This window comes from Corythoichthys intestinalis, chromosome 2 (genome assembly GCF_030265065.1).
Source record: "Corythoichthys intestinalis isolate RoL2023-P3 chromosome 2, ASM3026506v1, whole genome shotgun sequence".
Taxonomy (NCBI): domain Eukaryota; kingdom Metazoa; phylum Chordata; class Actinopteri; order Syngnathiformes; family Syngnathidae; genus Corythoichthys; species Corythoichthys intestinalis.
This window is the reverse complement of record NC_080396.1, coordinates 16,768,424-16,791,768: the sequence shown is the minus strand read 5'-3', so window position 1 is coordinate 16,791,768 and position 23,345 is coordinate 16,768,424. Positions and strand designations below refer to the sequence as shown.

The 23,345-nt window shown below is 37.7% G+C and overlaps 1 protein-coding gene across 4 annotated transcripts in view; it reads right to left on the bottom strand.

The window, feature by feature from the left end:
• hspg2 (heparan sulfate proteoglycan 2) overlaps positions 1-23,345 on the bottom strand; it is a 272,063-nt gene that overhangs the window by 37,094 nt on the left and 211,624 nt on the right. For 3 of the 4 annotated variants that reach the window (XM_057828660.1, XM_057828670.1, XM_057828678.1), the window contains exons 59-74: positions 22,976-23,119; positions 22,569-22,703; positions 20,405-20,586; positions 20,120-20,315; positions 17,962-18,141; positions 13,978-14,238; positions 13,723-13,885; positions 13,283-13,380; positions 12,919-13,185; positions 12,244-12,356; positions 10,079-10,226; positions 9,873-9,989; positions 4,500-4,517; positions 790-874; positions 561-705; positions 384-486 (exon numbers count right to left, since the gene is read on the bottom strand). In XM_057828660.1, the coding sequence (XP_057684643.1) occupies positions 384-486; positions 561-705; positions 790-874; positions 4,500-4,517; positions 9,873-9,989; positions 10,079-10,226; positions 12,244-12,356; positions 12,919-13,185; positions 13,283-13,380; positions 13,723-13,885; positions 13,978-14,238; positions 17,962-18,141; positions 20,120-20,315; positions 20,405-20,586; positions 22,569-22,703; positions 22,976-23,119 (2,355 nt within the window). The remainder of the gene's footprint in view (positions 1-383; positions 487-560; positions 706-789; positions 875-4,499; positions 4,518-9,872; positions 9,990-10,078; positions 10,227-12,243; positions 12,357-12,918; positions 13,186-13,282; positions 13,381-13,722; positions 13,886-13,977; positions 14,239-17,961; positions 18,142-20,119; positions 20,316-20,404; positions 20,587-22,568; positions 22,704-22,975; positions 23,120-23,345) is intronic. The other variant, XM_057828686.1, reaches the window with a different exon arrangement.

Here is a 23,345-nt window from a genome sequence, read left to right as displayed (position 1 = left end):
TGGAAGTCATACAAAATATTAAATTTGGATCTCACAGCACCACTACTTAATTCGCTTATGTTATGTAACATATTTTTGTATTTGAAGTACATTTTTTGTTCAATTTTCACACTACTTTCTGTAGGCGATAAAACTTTTGTCTTGCCAAAATTTGACCTTTGTGTCTTAATTAAATGATAAATCGTTTTTAGTGAAACAAATATATTTTTGTACATTCAACATCATTTGGGAGTGTCTTAGCTTTCCTATGAGCCATTTCTGAAACCAATTGAATAATTAAAAGTCAGGTTATTGGCAATTGTTTCTACAAAATGGATAAGCAACAAGACTTTTGTCAGGACTGTATATTACATTTTTGCCAGAGTTTGACTTTTAATTCCTACCGACAAAGCCAGTCTTAATGCCAGCAGTTTTGGCCAGAAAAGTGAAGTTGGGGTAACCACCCACATGTAGCTCCTCATTCAAATCCAAGCCTTTGAACTTGCCCTGAAAAGAGGAAAAGAGAAGCGCTAAAAAATAAACCAGACATGTTATAATAGCGCTGATGTCAAGGGCTGTACCTGCGAACTGCCATTGATAGGCTCGCCTCCATCCACCTTGATGTAACCGAGGGTAAGGTTGCGATACAACTCGACTGTGTGGAATTCTCCTAGTTTGACGGGGTTGGGATCACGAATGGTGGCCATGCCTGAACCCACATCAAACCTATGATGATAACGAATGCTTTTGATGCTGGCACTTCCCCAGTTAAGCTTTTAATAGTCATGTTAAAGCAATTTTAAAACCGACCTGAACTCTAAACGGCCACCTACAAGGCCTAAAGAAATAAAGTCTGCTCCTGTGGTTCTCTTCTGACCGTTGTAAAGGATCATACCTGTGTGTAGAAAAGAAGAATAACATAAAATACTGTGACTAAAATAATATGAGAAAATATTTTAATTTATTAACAAACTATGAACAAGAAAGAACACGAGAGGGTGTGATGGACACCACGGCCATTACTTAATACAGTGGTAAACATTAACTGATATTGTTAATACAGTAAGTTAACACTAATCTGAAGTACGTAAATTTAAATATTTATTTAAATGAAGTATTCTATAATTTATAAAGGCATAATGGAAAAATAAACAGCAGTAAAAACCTTCTTTCCAACTTTCATTAACTACCGTATTGACCCGAATATAAGACGGCCCTGATTTTCAGATGACCCCCTCTTTTTCAAGACTCAAGTTTGAAAAAAGACTTTTTGATCACCAAATTATTTTTTTTTACAGAAAATAATTACAGGACATCTGAAACAAATGATTATAACAATATATTTGAGAGAAAAAGCATGTTATTTTCCCTCATTCAAATCTTAATATCTGAACATTTAAATATGTAAACTAAAGTGCAATCACATTCATAAATGAATAGCTTCTGGTTTTTGAAATGTAAATAAACCAAACTATTGTGATAAAACAACAAAATTGCAATAACTGCATTAACCATCAAAGTGAAGTCTAACTGTAACTGTAGTCTTGAAACAAATCTGAATAAGGAAAAACATTGCAATAAAATAATGCAAACTGGTTAAACTTGAGAGTAGCCGAGATTTGTCATGACAGAACATCGCTTAAATGATATCTGGCGCCATCTAGCGTCGTGAATGGGTACAACGTCTAGACCACGACTATAAGACGACCCCCACTTTTTCAGTCTTATTTCAATGCAAAAAACACTGTCTTATATTCGGGTCAATATGGTAATTAATTTTGAATTAGTGCGGGGCTAAGAAATATTTGATGACACAAACTAATAGTAGTTGATTGGTGTACAGTGGCATGAAAAAGTATCTGAATCTTTTTTAATTTCTCACATTTTCTCATAAAATCACCATCAAATGTGATCTGATCTCTGTCAAAATCCCACAGATGAAAAAGCAGTGTCTGCTTCAACTAAAACCACCCAAACATTTACAGGTTTTCATATTTTAATGAGGATAGTATGCAAACAATGACAGAAGGGGGAAAATAAGTAAGTGAACCATCATATTTAATATTTTGTGGCCCCTCCTTTGGCAGCAATAATTTCAAACAGACGATTCCTGTAGCTGCAGATCAGTCAGACACATCGATCAGGACTAATCTTGGCCCTTTCTTCTCTACAAAACTGCTGTAGTTCAGTCAGATTCCTGGGATGTCAAGCATGAATCGCTGTCTTAAGGTCATGCCACAGCATCTCAATGGGGTTCAAGTGTGGACTTTGGCTTGGCCATTCCAGAATGTGTATTTTGTTCTTCTGAGACCATTCTGAAGTTGATTTACTTCTGTGTTTTCGATCATTGTCTTGTTGCAGCATCCATCCTGTTTTTAGCTACAACTGTCTGACAGACGGCCTTAGGTTTTTCCGCAAAACATCCTGATAAACTTTCTAATTAATTCTTCCATTAATGATTGCAAGTTGTCCAGGCCCTGAGGCAGCAAAACAGCCCCAAATCATGATAGTCCCTCCACCATCCTTCACGGCGGGGACGAGGTATTGATGTTGGTGAGCTGTTCCATTTTCCCTCCACACATGATGTGGTGTGTTACTCCCAAACAATTCAACTTTGGTTTCATCAGTCCTCAAAATATTTTGACAAAGCTTCTGTGAAGTGTCCAAGTGCTTTTTTGTGAACATTAAACGAGCAACAATGTTTTTTTTGTTGTTGTTTTTTTTAGACAGCAGTGGATTCCTCCGTGAGTCCTCCCATGAACACCATTCTTGGCCCTAGTTTTACATAAAGGTGATGTGTGCAGAGAAATATTTGGACTGTGCCAGCAATTTCTGTAAGTCTAGCAGACACTCTAAGTTTCTTTTTTTCTGCGCTGAGCTTTCGGCGTCATCTTTGGTGGACGGGCAAACTCACTCCATTTGTAGACAACTTTTCTGACTGTCGACTGATGACCATCCACACTTTTAGAGATTCCTTTCCCAGCTTTATACAAATCAACAATCCTTGATCGCAAGTCTTCCGACAGCTCTTTTGAACGAGCCATGATGCAGATCAGACAATGCTTCTCATCAAGACAATTCTTACCGGGCGTGTGTTTTATAGTGGGCAGGGAAGCTTTAAACCACTCATCAGTGATTGGGCACACACCTAAAAACACATTCGATGGTGATCTTATGCAGAAATGTAAGAAATTCCAAAAGGTTCAGATACATTTTCCTACCACATTATATATATTAGCTCTGTTAAAATTCTTTTGGCGTCATCTTTGGTGGATGGCCACTCCTTGGGAGAGAAGCAACAATGCCAAACTCTCTCCATTCGTAGACAACTTCTCTGACTGTCGATTGATGAACATCCAGACTTTTAGAGATGATTTTGTATCCTTTCCCAGCTTTATACAAATCCAAAATTGTTGATCGCAGGTCTTCAGACAGCTCTTTTGACCGAGCCATGACGCACATCAGACAATGCTTTTCATCAAGACAATTCCTACCAGGTGTGTGTTTTATAGTGGACAAGGCAGCTTTATACCACTTATGAATGATTTGGCACACACCTGATTTAAAGTGTTTGGTAAAAATTGGTTTCAATTGCTCTTTAAGTATCCTTAGGCAAAGGGTTCACTTACTTATTTTTCCCCCCTTTTGTCATTGTTTGCATGCTATCTTCATTAAAATATGTAAAGGTTTGGGTGGTTTTAGTTAAGGCAGACACTGTTTTTACATCTGTGTGATTTTGACAAATATCAGATCACATTTGATGGTGATTTTATGCAGAAATATGAGAAATTCCTAAAGGTTCCGATACTTTGTCATACCACTGTATAATGATGCGAAGTGTTTCTCTCATTACATTATGAGAAATAATATTAGTAAAATGTTAAATGTGATTATTCATTCAAAGATTGTATTTGTTCAAACTGAGTATTATTTGTGTTTGACTGAATTGACTAAATAAAGTTATCTAAATTACCAAGAATTGTTTAACAAAGTAATTCAATTGTTAGTTGAAATGCTTTGTGCATTAATTGACCTACTGTAACTGTGACTGTAAATTCATACTTGTCTGTGACTGGATGACAAAAAGCAGCATGCTATGATAGGGCGAGTAGCAGGCCAACAAATATCAAAGTATCTTATGACCTAACGGGCACCTTCGCATTATAAGTGCTACGTGCATTTTGACATGCCAGGATCACATGCTTCATGCGTAAAACTCACCGTAAATGTCAGCTGGGAATATTACTGATGCATTACAAAAATAGATTCAGATACACCTACAATTTGATTTCTATATTTTAATTTCATATCAGTTTTCACTTTGTTCTTTCAATGAGATAGACTGTGATTATTGATAATATCGCATTTTTAAAAAATCACGAAAACAAAGCACCATGCAGCATATTTGCATCAATCTCACAGCAACATAAGCAGCTCTGAGCTAAAGTGCAAGATGTGAAAGCTGGATGCAGCATCAGCTTTGTGCTTCAGTTCCTGCATATTCAAGCACTGAAACTTACCAGCGTACAATATGAGACCTTCCCACCGCATAGGTGAGGGGAGGTAGGCAAGTAGGAGAGAGGAACGAAGATGGAATGACATTATACATGAGGTAATACGAATTGACAACAGTGTAGACCAGGGGTCACCAAACTACGGCCCGCCTCCACATTTGGTCCGGCGCCCCTGAACAATTTTTTTTTTTTTTTTACTTGTGTTTTTTATTTTCTGGCTTTTTCTGTGAAGAACCTAGAGAGGGTTATTTGGTTAATATCTATTTGATTAATAGTGTTATTATTATATTATATTATATTATATTATATTATATTATATTATATTATATTATATTATATTATATTATATTATATTATATTATATTATATTATATTTAGGGCTGTCAAACGATTAAATTTTTAATTGAGTTAATCACAGCTTAAAAATGAATTAATCGTAATTAATTGCAATTCAAACCATCTATAAAATATGCCATATTTTTCTGTAAATTACTGTTGGAATGGAAAAACAGAAGACGGATATATGCATTCAACATACTGTACATAAGTACTGTATTTGTTTATCAAACAATAAATCAACAAGATGGCATTAACATTATTAACATTCTGTTAAAGCGATCCATGGATAGAAAGACTTGTAGTTCTTAAAAGATAAATGTTAGTACAAGTTATACAAAATTTTATATTAAAACCCCTCTTAATGTTTTCGTTTTAATAAAATTTGTAAAATTTTCAAACAAAAAATAAACTAGTAGCTCGCCATTGTTGATGTCAATAATTACTCAATGCTCATGGTGCTGAAAACCATAAAATCTGTCGCACCCAAGCGCCAGCAGAGGGCGACAAAACACCAAAAAACACAAGTAACAAATGGACATGACACTGTGCTGACATTTTAATCTGTTTGAGCGGGGCATGTGCGCTAAATGCGTCAAATATTTTAACGTGATTAATTACCGCCCGTTAACGCGATAATTTTGACAGCCCTAATTATATTATATTACACTTTATTATTATTATTATTATTATTTTATTTACTTTTGTTCCGTGAAGAATCCAGCATGGGTGATTTGATTGTGGCTTCCTGAAAAACAATAAATGTTTACATTTAGGCACTCTTGCAATCGTCACACTTTTTCTGCTAAAAACTGACCCCGGCCCCTCATCAGAGAAGGGAAAAGTTATGTGGCCCTCACAGGAAAAAGTTTGGGGACCCCTGGTGTAGACTGTAGAGCCGGGTTCCCCAAACTTAGGAATGCCTAAATGTAAAAATGTATTGTATTTCAGAAAGCCACAATAAAATAACCCTTTCTGAATTCTTCACGGAACAAAAGTAAATAAAATAAAAGTAATATAATATAATATAATATAATATAATATAATATAATATAATATAATATAATATAATAACACTATTAATTAAATAGATAATAACCAAATAACCAGTGTTGTTAATCTTACTGAAAAAAAGTAATTAATTATAGTTACAAATTACTTCTCCCAAAAAGTAATTGCGTTAGTAACTCAATTACCTGAATGTAAGAGTAATTAGTTACTTGGCAAAGTAATTGGTGATAATTACTTTTTTTTTTTTTCCCTCAAAAAAAAAAAAAAAAAAAAAACATTGGCCACACTATGTGAAGTTTTTGTGAAGGTTTTTGGTACAATTGGCCCGAGCCCAATTCTTTATCCTAATTTACCCTTTACCCTGAATCAACTGTTAAAAGTTGTTAAAATTGCTCCCATTATTGCATTTGTTCCCTTCTCTCTACTTTCGACATATGAAAGTTTTAAAACTGTTTCATCATTTAAAGATAGATTCAAGTCAAGATTTTGCCGATTTAGAAGTATTTTAGATAAAAAGTTACTTAGGTTTGCTAGGAAGGTTCTCTACAACAGAGCCGTCCTAAAAAGTCTACTGCTTTAAGATGGCGGCTGTCTACTAACGCATTTAGTGCCATGCAGTGTTGTTAATTTTACTTTTAAAAAGTAATTAATTACAGTTACAAATTACTTCTCCCAAAAAGTAATTGCGTTAGTAACTCAGTTACCTGAATGTAAGAGTAATTAGTTACTTGGCAAAGTAACTAGTGATATTTTTTTTTTTCTCAAAAAAAAAAAAAAAAAAAAAAAAACACAGGTCACACAATGTGAAGCTTAAAGGGTTTGGGGGACAATTGGCCCTAGCCCAATTCTTTACCCTCCACTTAACTCAGTACTTCTCAAATAGTGGGGCGCGCCCCCCTGGGGGGGCGCAGAGCAATGCCAGGGGGGGCGCATGTGACCTCGGGGAACATGTTTTATGTGTTTTTTTTTTTTTTTTTTGCCGTACTGGAATAAAGTGTACTTGCACATCCACTCAGTAGGTGGCAGTGGCGCTCTCATTTTCAGAGTGCGCGCAGTATTTTTGAACTAAGGAAGAGCACTCAGCAAACACAGACAACAGATATGAAGAGCAGTGTGCCACCGCCGTTTTCGAAAGCCGTTTTCCGACCGGACTCACTCACGCAGCGACCCACTGTCTCACATCGCCGCCCGAGAAGTGCCATTTTCGGCTTGGGATCGTCACGACGACTGCCCTCACCTACGGTTCTACCTCGGCCGCCGTGAATGCGCTTTTTTCGTGCCGTTTGCCTTTTAGCTTTGACTTTTAATACAGTGGGTGATGATGAAAGACCACTGTTTACTGTGTCTAAAAATAATTATAGCAGACAGCAAGAAGCCAAATCAATTAAGACGCCACTTAAAGACATTAGACCCCAATCTCATTGTTAAGCCGCTTGATTTTTTCAGTGAAAACGTGCCGAATATTGCCAACAATCGTCCTGCTTTGTCAGTGTTATATCAGTAAGCCAGTGAGCATTGTTAGCATGTTAATTGAAAAATAACTCCACATCATTGCAAAGGAGGTAAATACTGTGAGCAGCAAAAATAAAAACTTTCCTGTCCAAGGACACTCCCCCCCCCCCCCCCCCCTTTTATTCAGATTTGTTTTTTCGGTCAAATTTTTTGGCACATTGTCCTCATGAGTGAATGTTTCTAATCAATTTTAATTTGGTATTATTTACTGATTTTATTACATTTTATTTTTCTGTATCAAATGGTCAAAAATGTACCTTGAGTGTATTTTTTAGTTTGGATGTGAATTTTTTTTTTTTAATTCAGGCAAATTGATGCACATCAAGTCTTCTCTGTTACAAACAAAACAATGTTTATAATAAAGTTATACTTTATTATAAGTTGATCTATGTTGCTTTTTTTCTTTATTAGAAAAAAGGGACACAATGTTAGGCAGATGCGTATTTATAATAGTAATTTTATAGACAAATGATACTATTTACAGTGGCGGCAGAGAGTTTGGGGGGGCGCGAAACATTTACGTCTTCCTTGGGGGGGCGTGACAGAAAATAATTGAGAAGCACTGACTTAACTAGACACAAGGGTATTGCGATAACTAGCTAGTAACCTTTGCTATGTGTGGAAGTCATTTAAAGTTGTGAATCAATCGTTAAAGTTGTTAAAATTTCTCCCGTTATTGCATTAGTTCCCTTCTGTCTACTTTAAACATGTGTAAGTTTTAAAATTGTTTCATCATTTAAAGATAGATTTAAGTTAAGATTTTGCCGATTTAGGAGCATTTTAGATTTAAAAAAATTACTTAGGTTCGCTAGGAAGGATCTCTACATCAGGGCCTTCCTGAGAGGTTTACTGCTTTAAGATGGCGGCTGTTTACAAACGCATGTAGTCCTTAAAACATGTTGGCAATGCAGCAGTGTCTGCCATTTGCATCTAGTTCTATAATATGATATCTACCGTGTCATGTGGGTGTAGTTGTCGGCTATGGCTGCAGTCAGGTATTATTGGAGCCACCTAGCATCGCGGTTGCAACGGCGTCTTCCCCACTCCTGCTCTGCTCTCGTCCCCGTGAGTCCGTTTCTCTCAGACTTTTTTTTATTCAACCAACTTAGTAACGCATAGTAACGCACGCCTTTCCCGCCTCAGTAACGGTAACGGCGTTGCCAAGATGAGAAAAGTAATTAATTAGATTACTCATTACTGAAAAAACTAACGCCGTTAGTAACGCCGTTATATTGTAACGCCGTTATTAACAACACTGCAAATAACCCTCTCTAGGTACTTCACTACACAATATTTGACGCCTTTAACGCACATGGCCCGCTCAAACAGATTAAAATGACAGCACAGTGTCATGTCCATTTGTTACTTGTGTTTTTTGGTGTTTTGTCATCCTCTGCTGGCACTTGGGTGCAACTGATTTTAAGGGTTTCAGCACCATGAGCATTGTGTAATTATTGACATCAACAATGGCGAGCTGCTAGTTTATTTTTTGTTTGAAAATTTTACAAATTTTATTAAAACGAAAACATTAAGAGGGGTTTTAATATAAAATTTCTATAACTTGTACTAACATTTATCTTTTAAGAACTACAAGTCTTTCTATCCATGGATCGCTTTAACAGAATGTTAATCATGTTAATGCCATCTTGTTGATTTATTGCTACAATAAACTAATACAGTACTTATGTACAGTTTGTTGAATGTATATATCTCGTCTTGTGTCTTATCTTTCCATTCCAACAATTTACAGAAAAATATGGCCTATTTTATCGATGGTTTGAATTGCGATTAATTACGATTGATTAATTTTTAAGCTGTGATTAACTCGATTAAAAATTTTAATCGTTTGACAGCCCAAAATATAATATAATATAATATAATATAATATAATATAATATAATATAATATAATATAATATAATATAATATAATATAATATAATATAATATATATATCAAGGACATGGACTGATTGAAGTTACATAAATTTAATTGTGAAATCGCCATGCAAATTAATGACTTTTTGAACAATAGGCGCTAGACTGTCATTGGACTGATCATGAGCTGTTGCTTGTGCGACCTTGGTGGAAGGGGGACGGGTCCCGATAAGCTTTGGCTTTTTTTCCGTTCCCTTTGTCATGTCTCTTTTCATCTTCTTGGAGAAACAATATTTTTTTTTTTTAATCTTTTTTTCTTCCTTTCATTTCTTCCCTTATTACATGATTTAATGCTGATGATGATGATGTTGATGTGATGATGATGATGACAAATGACAATGACAATAAATTCAAATTTAATTTAATTTAATAATATAATATAATAACACTATTAATTAAATAGATAATAACCAAATAACCCTCTCTGGGTTCTTCACAGAAAAAAGCCAGGAAATAAATAACACTATTGGGAAAAAAAAAATAAAAAATTGTTCAGGGGGCCGGACCAAATGTGGAGGCGGGCCATAGTTTGGGGACCCCTGCTGTAGAGGACACAATATTCTTAAGTAACAAAATAAAACTCACCATCAACATTGTCGGGCCGAAAGTTGATTTTAATGCTAAAAGCCTTGTAAGCGTTTTTAATGGTGGGTAGGGTGAGATACGACAGTGGCTCCTGGGCAAAGTACGGCATCACTCTTTCTAAAACAAGACATCATCTCTTAGTTAGATAGTGCAAAACCACATTGACCAACACACCACTTAGAGTTGCATAAACATTGCAGACTAACCATGAACATCCAGTCTAGTGAATGCTTCTACTTTGCCCTGCTTGTTTGATGCGGTGCACACGTACGTCCCCGAATCGCTATGCGAGACCCGAGGGACCGTCAGCACATTGGCTTCTTGGAAGCACTTGGAAGGTAGTTCACCTCTGAGCTAAAAGTGGAAAGCGTTGACACACAAACAGCATAAGGATGTCAAGCAGCAAAAGAGTGTGTGCTAGCCCACCCAGCCTCAACATTTCCTCTAAAAAAGAGCAGTCCACGAGCATTACTTTGTCACTTTTGACGAGAGGAGTTCCAAAAAAATCGATTATCACATGCATCGCGATGCGACACGTGACAATTGAATTACGATTCATAAAGGCTCAAAAACGATGATTTTCCCTCATAACTCTATGACAGCCGCTCGTAGCGGAACGAAATTCAAGACACGTCTGCTGCCTGGACACCTTAAATGGACGCACGCACAATGTTATAGTGCATGCTGCCTGTAACTGAGTGAGAATTTACTCTTTTTCAAAAGACTGGAAAATAAATTTGTGTATGAGACAGGCAGGTACAAAAGCGTGGCGTCATTTTTTAGAGCGAGAGGGGAAGAGAGATAGTTCGTTGCTCCTCGTCTTTCAGATGTCCAGCTGTAGATTCAAGTCATGTCAATTGAAAAATGTCCTGAGTGTGTTGCTGGGACCCGCGTGCGTCTATAAGAGGAGAGTACACGAACCCTCTTGTACTGTTTAGCCTTTATTGTTGTTGTTTTTGAGGTGTTAGTAGTTAGAGCCGAGCGCTAAGCTAATTAGCTAATTTGCTAACGTGTATTTCATATGCAGAACGTGTAAAACCATGATGAAGTACAGCGGTAACACTACAAACATGCGAAATAGTACAGAAATCTGTGAAAACAAAGTATAGTGGTAAAAGAAGGCTCATTTCTAAAGACACTTTGTTTCCAGAAAATGTGGAATTCATTCCACCTGTGTAAATTTTATTGTATTGTTGAGTGAAATAAGTACACCCTTTAAAATGGTTAGTGTTTTTGCTCTTTCTTATAAAAATAAATAGATAAAAAAACAGCTTAAGGGCAGCTTTTTGTTGTATGGGCATGTTTCCATCGTTCATGTTGAATCATTAGGATATTTTGAATAAATAATGGACAAACATTTGTTTATCTACTTTATTAACTAGTAGTGTACGATGCATCGATAATCGTGATAACCGTGATCATCGTCAATACTAGAGCTGGGAATCTTTGGGCACCTAACGATTCGATTACGATTCAGAGGCTCCGATTCGATTATAAAACGATTATTGATGCACCCCCTCCTTTTTTTCCCCCCAATGTTTTGTACATTTGTTCCAAAATTGTTCAAAAATCCTCCCAGGCTAAACCAAACTACTATATCAGTATCAAGTTAACATATAAAAAACTCCAGTCCCCATTCTGTATCAGCAGCTTTAAACAACATTCAATTAATTTAAGGTTGTGAATCAACTGTTACAGTTGTTAAAATTACTCCCGTTATTCCATAATTTCCCTTCTGTCAACTTTTGTCAAAGTTTTAAAACTATTTCATCATTTAAAGATAGATTCAAGACAAGATTCTGCCGATTTAGGAGTATTTTAGATAAAAAGTTAATTAGGTACGCTACAACAGAGCCGGAATGTCTGTCGTTTCGCATCTTTGTTCAATAATACATGTTAACACCAACGTCGTCTGTCATTTTGCATCTAGTTCTACATATATATGATATCTACTGTAGCCGTATGTTTGTAGCAACTAGCAACTGGGCGTTGTTTGTAGTGGCTGTCGGCCGCAGTCAGGTATGATTGTTTTTTTATATAGCGGCATGAGTTGAACATGATATTTACTCTCGGTCCGTTCCCCATTGCGTCCCAAAGACTTCCGCTTTACCTGGTATAATTCAATAATCGGAATTTGGATATTTGTGAATCGTTCTCGAATCTTCCACGGCCGAATCGCGAATAATCTAAGAATTGGGAAATTTTGCACGGCTCTAGTCAATACCGTGATCATCGTTCAAGAATCGAATTGTAGCACCCTGAATCGTAATCGAATCGAATCGTAGGGTGCCTAAGATGGCACACCCCTACTTTTGACTGCCTTGATGAATAATTAAATGCATAAACAATTGAAGCAATTTATCTTGGTTACCTTGGACCATTTGATCTCTGGTACAGGATATCCTGATGCCATGCATGGCAAGATAGCATCGGAACCAACAGTCACCTCCTTTGTTTCGGGAAGTGAAGAAATTTGAGGAAGTGCTATGAAACAAACAAACAAAATCACAATGCGAGACAATCAGCAGTGAGAATAAGAATTTTATTCTTACTACAGGACAGTGTGCAAATTTAACACAATTTTAAATTGATTTCCTGTTGAGTTTTAACTTCTATCTCTCTACAAATGACAAGGCTGTAATGTGACCAACGTTCCCCATCAGTGTTCTTTATATAAATCGCCACATAACTAGAGCTGAAAAAATTATTTGAATAAAACGAGTAACTTGATTGTAAAAAATGATCTAGAAATTTTCTCCGCCTCTAGGAATCGTTTAATTTTGTCAGCTCTAAGCATGACGTTTTGCCCGGACTACTTTTATACGGCACAACGCGTTGACGTCACGTGCGTATGGGAAGAAGACATGCGGCGGATATATTTGATTTCAATCATGCATGAATATACAGTAGTGGTTCTTAACCTTCCTCAAGGTACCGAACCCCATTAGTTTCACAGTATAGTATACTTGGTTACTAAAATATTTGATAGCTGCAGCCCTACACATAACCAAGTAAAATGATGTACAATGCACAAAGATGTACTCACACTGGACATTGAGGACAACCTGGGACTGCACTGACCCTACATCATTGGTGGCCGTGCAGCGATACTGTCCCGCGTCTGCCTCGGTCACCTGCTCAATCTTCAGCATTCCACCCATCACTACAATGTGGGTTGGTAGAGGCCCACCCACTTTGCTCCACCTTACAGTGGGCTCGGGGTCACCAACAGCTTGGCATTCAAACTCCACGGAGTTCCCAATCATTACAGTCTGCACTGAGGTCCGCACGTTGATCATTACCTTGGGCAGAGCTGTCAAAAAACAAAAAGGACAATTTTGTTTTACATATATTATCAATTGTACAAATAGCGCAGTCTGTAGACTGAATTTATAAGACATGAACTATACCTTGGATAGTGAGTCGGGCTGCATCCTGAGCCTGACCATAGACGCTGCTTGCTCTGCAGATGTAAACACCTTCATTGCTCTGTTCAAGGTTTTCAATCCTGACGAAAAGCATAAAGAAAAATAATGGCTACTTTTTAGCATTTCGTATCAATATTTGCAAAACCAAATTGTTGCCAATTCACTAAGATAGTGATTTATTAGTAACAAAGACTGTGAGCATAAACCTGAGTAGGGAGTCACATTAAGGAGAGAGTGATCTTGTACGTAGGTTGTACAACAGTTTTTAAAATGTTTAAAAACATTTGGGAACAAATGGGCTTAGGGTAGGAGGTTTGCTTGTATAAAATGCCATATGTTTCTCTAGTGTAGATGTAAATGGCCGAATTAACCAGGATTATTCATTCCATCTATACAAATTATCTGACAGTTTTCTATATCACCTTAGCACACCGTCCTTCACATGGTGGTTTGGGGGAAGGACACCTCCTTCTTTGAGCCACTCAATTTTAGTTTCTACTCCACCAGCTGCTGAACACGTGAACTCCACAGCGCTGCCCTGAGCCTTCACCTCCACTTGAGGGGACACACGTACCGCCAAAGGTGCTACAAAAGGTAACATCAAGGAGTATTATTATTATTTTGTTAGCTGTGGTCTTAAGATCCACCGATCAAATACGTTTAGAAAAATGACTTACATCTGACTGTAACTTTAGCCACTACTTCACTTTGGCCAACTTTGTTGGTTGCTACACACTTGTAGTTCCCAGCATCCTCTTCAGTAGCCAAATTGATCTGGAGATCTCCGTCACTGACCTGGGCCCTGGAGGGCAACGCACTATCCAGCTTGGACCAAATATAGGTCACTGGAGAAGTGCCATGAGCCAGGCACTGCAACCTGATCACCTCCCCGACGCGCACAGCCACATCATCGGGCACAGAAGTAGCATATGGAGGGGCTGGGGGAAAAGTTGACCAGGTTTATTATGATCATCACAATGGTTACGCAACAGAAAAAACACTGAATGTTTCACAATATTTCATCTTTTTTATTCCCAGAAAAACAAACACGACATTCTCTGCAAAGCTTTACAGCCCCTAATATTATAATGACGTGAATAAATTTGGCATTTCAAAATACTGTAATATGACAACAACAAATCAAATGAATACTATTTGCTTGCACTGTATTCTTATAGTGATTTGCAAACATGGTTATGCATTTGGAACAATGAAGTACAAAAAAACAACTAAATATATTTGATTTAAAGCCTTGTAAGGTATATATACAGTCTCGGAGAAAAGTCTTGTCGCTTATCCATTTTGAAGAAACAATTGCAAATAACCTGACTTTTAATTATACAATTGGTTTCAGAAATGGCTCATATGAAAGCTATGACCCTCCCAAATTATGTTGAAGGCACAAAAATATATTTGTTTCACTGTAAAAAGATTGATCATTTAATGAAGACATAAAGGTCAAATTTTGGCAAGACAAAAGTTTTGTCGCCTACAGAAAGTTGTGTGAAAATTGAACAAACAATGTACTTCAAATACAAAAATATGTTACGTAACAAGCGAATTAAGTAGTGGTGCTGTGAGATCCAAATTTAATATTTTGTATGACTTGGCTTGAAGGACTGCATCCATGCGGTTCGGCAAGGATTCATACTCATTAATTGTTGAAGTCATCAGGAACATCAAAGAAGGCAGTCTTGCATGCCTCCCAGAGTTCATCAACATTTTTGGGTTTCGTCTTCCATGCTTCCCCTTTCAACCTACCCCAGACATGCTCAATGATGTTCATGTCTGGTGACTGGGCTGGCCAGTCCTGGAGGATCTTGATCTTCTTTGCCTTGAAGAACTTTGAGGTACAAATTGAAGTAAGCGATGGAGCACCATCCTGCTGCAGAATTTGTCCCTTTTTATGGTTAGGAATGTAAGAGGCAGCTAAGATTTGTTGATATTTCAGACTATTTATGTTGCCTTCAACCCTGCAGATCTCTCGCACACCCCCATACTGGATGTAACACCAGACCAGGATTTTGCCACCACCGAACTTCACTGTTTTCTGAGTGAATCTCAGATCCATGCGGGCTCCAGTAGGTCTCCTGCAATATTTGTGGCGACTGTGGTGTAATTCAATGGAAGATTCATCTGAAAAATCCTCCTTTTGCCACTTTTCCAGCGTCCATCCTTTTAACAGGCTCTGGGCCTTGGCAAATGTCACACGGTTTTTTAATTGTCTTTTGTTTAATGCTGGTTTCTGGGCACTGATCCGACCATGGAGGTAATTTCTAGACAGAATTCGACAGACTGTCCTGGTTGACACAGGGACTTCAGGTGACCAGGTCTCGTGGAGCTCAGCTGCAGTGAAAAAAGATCAAGATCCTCCAGGACTGGCCAGCCCTGTCACCAGACATGAACATCATTGAGCATGTCTGGGGTAGGATGAAAGAGGAAGCATGGAAGACAAAACCCAAGAATGTTGATGAACTCTGGGAGGCACGCAAGACTGCTTTCTTTGATGTTCCTGATGACTTCATCAATAAACTGTATGAATCCTTGCCGAACCGCATGGATGCAGTCCTTCTAAGCCCATGGAAGTCATACAAAATATTAAAATAACAACCACTACTTAATTCGTTTATGTTATGTAACATATTTTTTAGGGCTGTCAAACGATTAAAATTTTTAATCGAGTTAATCACAGCTTAAAAATAAATTAATCGTAATTAATCGTAATTCAAACCATCTATAAAATATGCCATATTTTTCTGTAAATTATTGTTGAAATGGAAAGACAAAACACAAGACGGATATATACATTCAACATACTGTACATAAGTACTGTATTTGTTTATTATAACAATAAATCAACAAGATGGCATTAACATTAACATTCTATTAATTCTTTCTATCCATGGATCGCTTTAAGACAAATGTTAGTACAACTTATAGAAATGTCATATTAAAACCCCTCTTAATGTTTTCGTTTTGATAAAATTTGTAAAATTTTCAATCAATAAATAAACTAGTAGCTCGCCGTTGTTGTCAATAATTACACAATGCTCATAGTGCTTAAACGCATAAAATTAGTCGCACCCAAGCGCCAGCAGAGAGCGACAAAAAACACAAGTAACCAGTGGACATGACACTGTGCTGTCATTTTAATCTGTTTGAGCGGGGCATGTGCGTTAATTGCGTCAAACATTTTAACGTGATTAATTTAAAACATTAATTAACGCCCGTTAACAAGATAATTTTGACAGCCCTAATATTTTTGTATTTGAAGTACATTTTTTGTTCAATTTTCACACTACTTTCTGTATGCGACAAAACTTTTGTCTTGCCGAAATTTGACCTTTTTGTCTTCATTAAATGATAAATCTTTTTTCAGTGAAACAAATATATTTTTGTACATTCAGCATCATTTGGGAGGGTCTTAGCTTTCATATTAGCCATTCTGAAATCAATTGAATAATTAAAAGTCAGGTTATTAGTAGAGATGTCCCGATCGATCGGCATACTGATCGATCGGGTCCGATCACGTCATTTTCAAGTATCAGAATCGGCAAAAAAATATTGGCCATGCCTTTTTTTAATATATATATATTTTTTAATTAAATCGTTTTCTAATTGTATTTAACGTTACAGACATAATATGTTTCTCTTCCAGAGTCTTTAGTTTAGGCTTAAGGTAGGGTTATCAAATTTATCCTAATAACAGAGGTAATTAATTTTTTAAAAAATGTATCACGTTAAAATATTTAACGCAATTAATGCATGCACTGCATGACCTACTCACTCATTGTCGCGCTCAATCTGTAATGGCGCCGTTTTACCTATATAGCGAGATAAAAGGCAGCGTAAGATGAGTAGAGTGAATTTTAGCAGCCTTTGGAGCCTTTTTTTTTTAATTGGCTAAAGCCTTACAATCCCTCTCCCTACGATTAGAAATATCATGGGAAGCAATGTGGTGAAGCAAGGTAGCAATTGATCTTTTTCTTAACACCTTGTGTTATTTCCCAACGCAGAGAAGATATATCAATTGGTAGCACTACGCACAGTCATGGTTCCACTTCCCATCATGCATTTGGGCATGACTACAGTATCATTTACTGAAAGCTCAACAAATACACTAGATGGCAATATTTAGTCACAATATACAAAGTCACAAGTCTTTCTATCCATGGATTCCTCTCACAGAAAGAATGTTAATAATGTAAATGCCATCTTGAGGATTTATTGTCATAATAAACAAATACACTACTTATGCACTGTATGTTGAATGTAAATATTTGTCTGAGTTTTATTCATTTTTTTCTTAATGCATTGCCAAAATGTATATGATCGGGAAAAATTATCGGGAATGATAGGAATTGAATCGGGAGCAAATAAAAAAAGCAATCGGATCGGGAAATATCGGGATCGGCAGATACCCAAACTAAAACGATCGGGAAAAAAAAATGATCGGAACAACCCTAGTTATTAGCAATTGTTTCTACAAAATGGATAAGCGACAAGACTTTTGTCAGGGTCTGTAGTTTGGTGACAATGAAGTCTTACTACTTTTAACACAGTTTGTTTTTTAACCTTGAGCTAGAAAAACAAAAAACACTTCAAGTGCACATAATTTGTCATTTTAATAACTCATCTAAATTGAAAACACCACTTCTTACTTTCCACATCCAGTGAAATTGTAACTTCAGTAGTGCCCATGTTGTTGGTGGCAATGCACACATATTCCCCAGAGTCTTGGCGTCCCACGTTGGGAAGTACCAGGTTGTTGTCCACCACTTTATGTCTCCAAGGCAGAGGTGACCGCAGTTTGGACCATGTAATAGTTGGGGTGGGGAAACCTTGAACAGAAAAGTGGAAAGTCTATTTCATAGATGTACTTTTAAAGACTGCCTAGACCAGAGGCAATTGTTCTAAGACTGCAAGGGAAGGGCTCGGCTTCCCCTGAAATATCAAAAAATAAGTGATCAAATGTATACTGTTGTGCGTACACGTCATTGACTAAATATGCCAGTGGTTCCCAAACCGGTCCTCGAGGGCTGCTGTGGGTCCTGGTTTTTGTTCCTACCCATCGAGCACAGACCGTTTAACCAATGAGGTTTCTGCTAAAACAAGCAGCACCTGACTGCATTCAACTGATTACACTTGTAAGACACCAGATTGGTACACATGTGTCGTCCTGTTTTGTTGGAAAGAAATCCAGCACCCACAGCGGCCCAATGGTGAATAGTTTGGGAACCCCTGAAATATGCGCTACAACTAGAGGTGGGAATCTTTGGGCATCGACTTTTGATGACAACCACCCCCCCCCCCCCCCCCCCGCTATTAGCTGCTTTTAATGTTTTGTACATTAGTTACAAAAACTGTTTAAAAAAAAAAAAAAAAAAAAAAAAAAAGCCTCGCAGGCTTAAATAAATAAATAAACATTCAATTAATTTAATGTTGTGAATCAACTGTTAAAGTTGTTAAAATTGCTCCCGTTATTCCATAATTTCCCTTTTGTCTACTTTCGACATGTGAAAGTTTTAAAACTATTTTAAAGATAGATTCAAGTCAATATTTTAGCGATTTAGGAGTATTTTAGATAAAAAGTTAATTAGGTTCGCGTGGACGATTTGCTACAACAGCCTTGCAGGGAAGTCTACTGCTTTAAGATGGCGGCCGTTTACTAACGCCGGCATCTAGCTTTTTGTACACATGCTGCTAACGCCATCGAGTCCATTTTGCATCTAGTCCTATATAAATATGATATCTACCGTACCATTATGTGGACGTACTTTGTATCGGCGGTCTGCAACAGTCAGGTATGTTTTTTTTTTTTTTTTATCTCACGGCATGAGTTGAGCTAGAGCCGTGAGTTGAGCATTGGCATTACCCGAGGGGCCGGGTAATGACAAGCATGATGTTTACCTACTCTTGCTCCGTTCCTCATTGCGTCCCGAAGACCGTGCGGCACGCTGAGTGTGTTTTACTTCCGCTTTACTTGACATATTTCAATAATCGGAATTTGGATGTTTGTGAATCGTTCTTGAATCTTCCACGGCCGAATCGCGGACAGACAGACAGACAGATTAGATTGATTTTTTTATTAACAGACTCAAGGTCCAACAACACAACACAACACAGTAATCGAATAATCTAAGAATAGGAAATTTCGCACACCTCTAGCTACAACGCGCTCGATTTTTGTTCACAATTAGCTTCTTATCGCTGGTTACAATGCAGCTTGCTTTTCATTCATTCGCGCTGCTTTACAGTCCTCTAAACAATGCAGACGCAGTGCGTCTCCAGAGTTGAGAGTTCATTGCTCCACTATAGCGAAATAAGACCAGTCATTGGCTAAAGGCTGGGTTTATCATGCCCGTTGGACACTGTGCGTCTCTGGGGGTCTATGGGCAGTGGGCGGGGCTCAGCTGGCCCTGGTGCTCTGGCTCTCTGCATGATGATTGGATGATCTGTCTGAGGCTGAATCCATTTTTGATTGACAGCGAAATGAGCGATCCTGTCGGATTTACAACTGTGGGATGCATTTTTCAATTTTCATTCCGTTGTATTAGTCAAACTGGAGATTTTTATAATCATCCTAGCGACACTTGCTTTGTTAAAAACGGCTAGTGAAAAATTTTGCTTATTTCTGGTGTTTTTTTTTCTATTGTAGCTGCTTGTGTTTGGAGACTTGATTTCTGGCACTCTAGGTTCTTTCCCTCCCGAGCAGCGGGTGCCGCTGAGCCACTCTACCGTCACAAAGCACTCACAGGCGGACACACTTTGAGCTCCCCCTCATTGAAACATCTGGATCCGCCACTGGTCTAGACATACCATGTGCAGTGCAGCGTAGGGTTGCTGTCTGTCCTTCTACCACAATCATCAGTGGCTCGGGAACTATGACTCGAGGCACCGAGGGCAGTTGAGTGTCCCCCCGCACAATGACTTCAACCTTAGTCTCAGTCCGACCTTCGTTGCTGCGTGCTACGCACACATATGTGCCACTATCTTCGGGGCGAGCTGCAAGTATCTGAACCAAAGAAAAGGCATGTTATGGTTCATGTAGTGTTCAAAGAAGTTTCTCCAGTGTAAGGAAAGTACGTAGTTATCTGACAGTACCTGCATGACTGCATTGGACTCCATGGGAACGGGGCTGCTCAGCTGGATCTTGCGGTTGCTATCCAATCTGTGCCACGAGACAGAAGGGCGGGGCTCTCCTGAAGCCTGACATTCCAGGTTAATAGGGTCACCCACCCGAATGTGCACTGGCCCAACAGGAGTGACAGTGGCCACAGGAGCCTCTGATTGGACAAACAGGCAATTTCATCTAATTTACCACTCAAAACTATGAAAAATGCTGCAAAAGTGCACAAGATGATCTTTTTCCTTAAATCATACTACAGTATATAATTCATAAATCTTTGCTTGTCTGGCTTTATTCTATCACAGGCTGTCAAAAACGAGGTTACATTTACTTAAGTGATTGCTCAAACTATATACCATAATATAAATCCAGAAGTGGGTAGTAACACGTTTCATGTACTGTGTTACATTTACTTGAGTAACTTTTTGAGAAAAATGTACTTCTAAAAGTAGTTTTACTAAGTCACACTTTTTACTTTTACTTGAGTAGATTTGTGAAGAAAAAACGCTATTCTTACGCCACTAATTTGGGCTACACAAGAGTCATTACATTTTTCCTCTTTATTCTCCATATGAGATTTTTTTTTTTTTTTTTGCCAGCGATGCCAAGAGTAGCTCTACCAATTTCACCAATGAGACTTCGCAAAAATAAACACATGACTCCATTATACTGATCAGATGCAAGCTTGCTGTTCTATTATCACACCAGCCTGTTCATTCACGTGGCGTCTTTAAAGCACTGTAAAAATGAAGTATCTGACATAGAGCGCTGCCCTCAACTCGACTCAAAAGCGTGGATTTTAACCACTCCCCCAGTCTTTACAGTCCCTGACAAAAGTCTTGTCGCTTATCCATTTTGTAAAAACAATTGCTAATAACCTGACTTTGTTGATATTTCAGACTATCTCTCAGGGTGCAGACAATTAAAAAATCGTGTGGCATTTGACAAAGCGCACAGCCTGTCAAAAGGATGGACGCTCAAAAAGTAGCAAAAGGTGGATTTTTCAGATGAATCTTCCATTGAATTACACCACAGGCACCACAAATATTGCAGGAGAGAGGAAGTTTGGTGGTGGCAAAATCATGGTCTGCGTTACTTCCAGTATGGGGGTGTGCGAGAGATCTGCAGGGTGGAAGGCAACATAAATAGTCTGAAATATCAACAAATCTTAGCTGCCTCTTACATTCCTAACCATAAAAAGGGACAAATTCTGCAGCAGGATGGTGCTCCCTCGCATACTTCAATCTCTACCTCAAAGTTCCTCAAGGCAAAGAAGATCAAGATCATCCAGGATTGGCTAGCCCAGTCACCAGACATGAACAGGATGAAAGAGGAAGCATGGAAGACGAAACCCAAAAATGTTGAGAAACTCTGGGAGGCATGCAAGACTGCTTTCTTTGATGTTCCTGATGACTTCATCAATGAATTGTATGAATCCTTGCCGAACCGCATTGATGCAGTCCTTCAAGCCCATGGAAGTCATACAAAATATTAAATTTGGATCTCACAGCACCACTACTTAATTCGCTTATGTTATGTAACATATTTTTGTATTTGAAGTACATTTTTGGTTCAATTTTCACACTACTTTCTGTAGGCGACAAAACTTGACCTTTATGTTTTCAGTAAATGATAAATCTTTTTTCAGTGAAACAAATATATTTTTGTACATTCACCATCATTTGGGAGGGTCTTAGCTTTCATATGAGCAATTTCTGAAACCAATTGAATAATTTAAAGTCAGGTAATTAGCAATTGTTTCTACAAAATGGATAAATGACAAGACTTTTGTCAGGGACTGTAGTCTATTGTGTTTAATGTGTTGGAATTTCATTATTTTTAGGCTTGGCGTTGGTTTAAATACTTAAAGCAATGCAAGCATAATGAATTTCAGCTTGAAGATTGTGCATGCTATTTACACATAAAAATTATAATCCTAATCAGGTGTATAACACTTTAAAGAAATTCTTTATGGAATAATATAGTGACTTTTTTCTTTAGTTTATTATGGCATATGAAAATGGATATTTGAATTGTTAAATCTTCTGTCAAACAAGGCTTGATGTGCATGCCCATTCCCTATGTGAAAAGATGTGCAAAAAAAAAATCACACACGTAAACAGGATGTAATTATCTTACCTTTCACAATCAGGGACACAATAGTGTGGGTGATACCAAACGGGTTGCTGGCCACACAACGGTAAGCACCATGATTCATGGGTTGAGCATTCACAATGGTAATCACAGAACCATCAGGGTCAACCTTGACATTGTCTGCGGGGAAGGATTTTGCAAATGATATCGGCTCTACATTTTGTAAATTTGAGAGGAGGAAACAAAAACAAACAGCTACCCACGTCACAGCAAAGGGGTTTTAAGAAAAGGACATTTTTGTCATTCTTTTGTTAATGAAAAAAAGCATCAGTTAATTGATCAAAAATGACAGAGCTTTCTGAGGGTGATTCAGATGTCCTAAAATAATGACATAAGGTACACACAGTACGTATGATACGTTTTAACAGGGAAAGTGAGTGTTTATTTAGCACCTGGTAGAGGTTGGTTGCCCGATAGTTTCCACTCCAATCTGACTGGTTGAGCCCCACTGTACACCTTGCACCTAAAGCTGGCTGACTCGCCAGCACGTATTGCAGCACTGTGAGGCTCAATGGCGATGATTGGACTTTGATGACCTATAAAAAAGAAAGGAGTGTTTTTGATTTTTTTTTTTTTTTCATTTGTGAACTCTATGTTGGTACCAACAATTGGAGTCCAGATATAAAAACCGAGTCTGTTTTAGGGCTGCAGCTATTGATTATTTTAGTAATCGAGCAATCGACTGAAAATTCTATCGAGTAATCGGATAAAACATATATTTTTAGGTGAAACGTAATTATAAACATACATGAGAAAACAAGA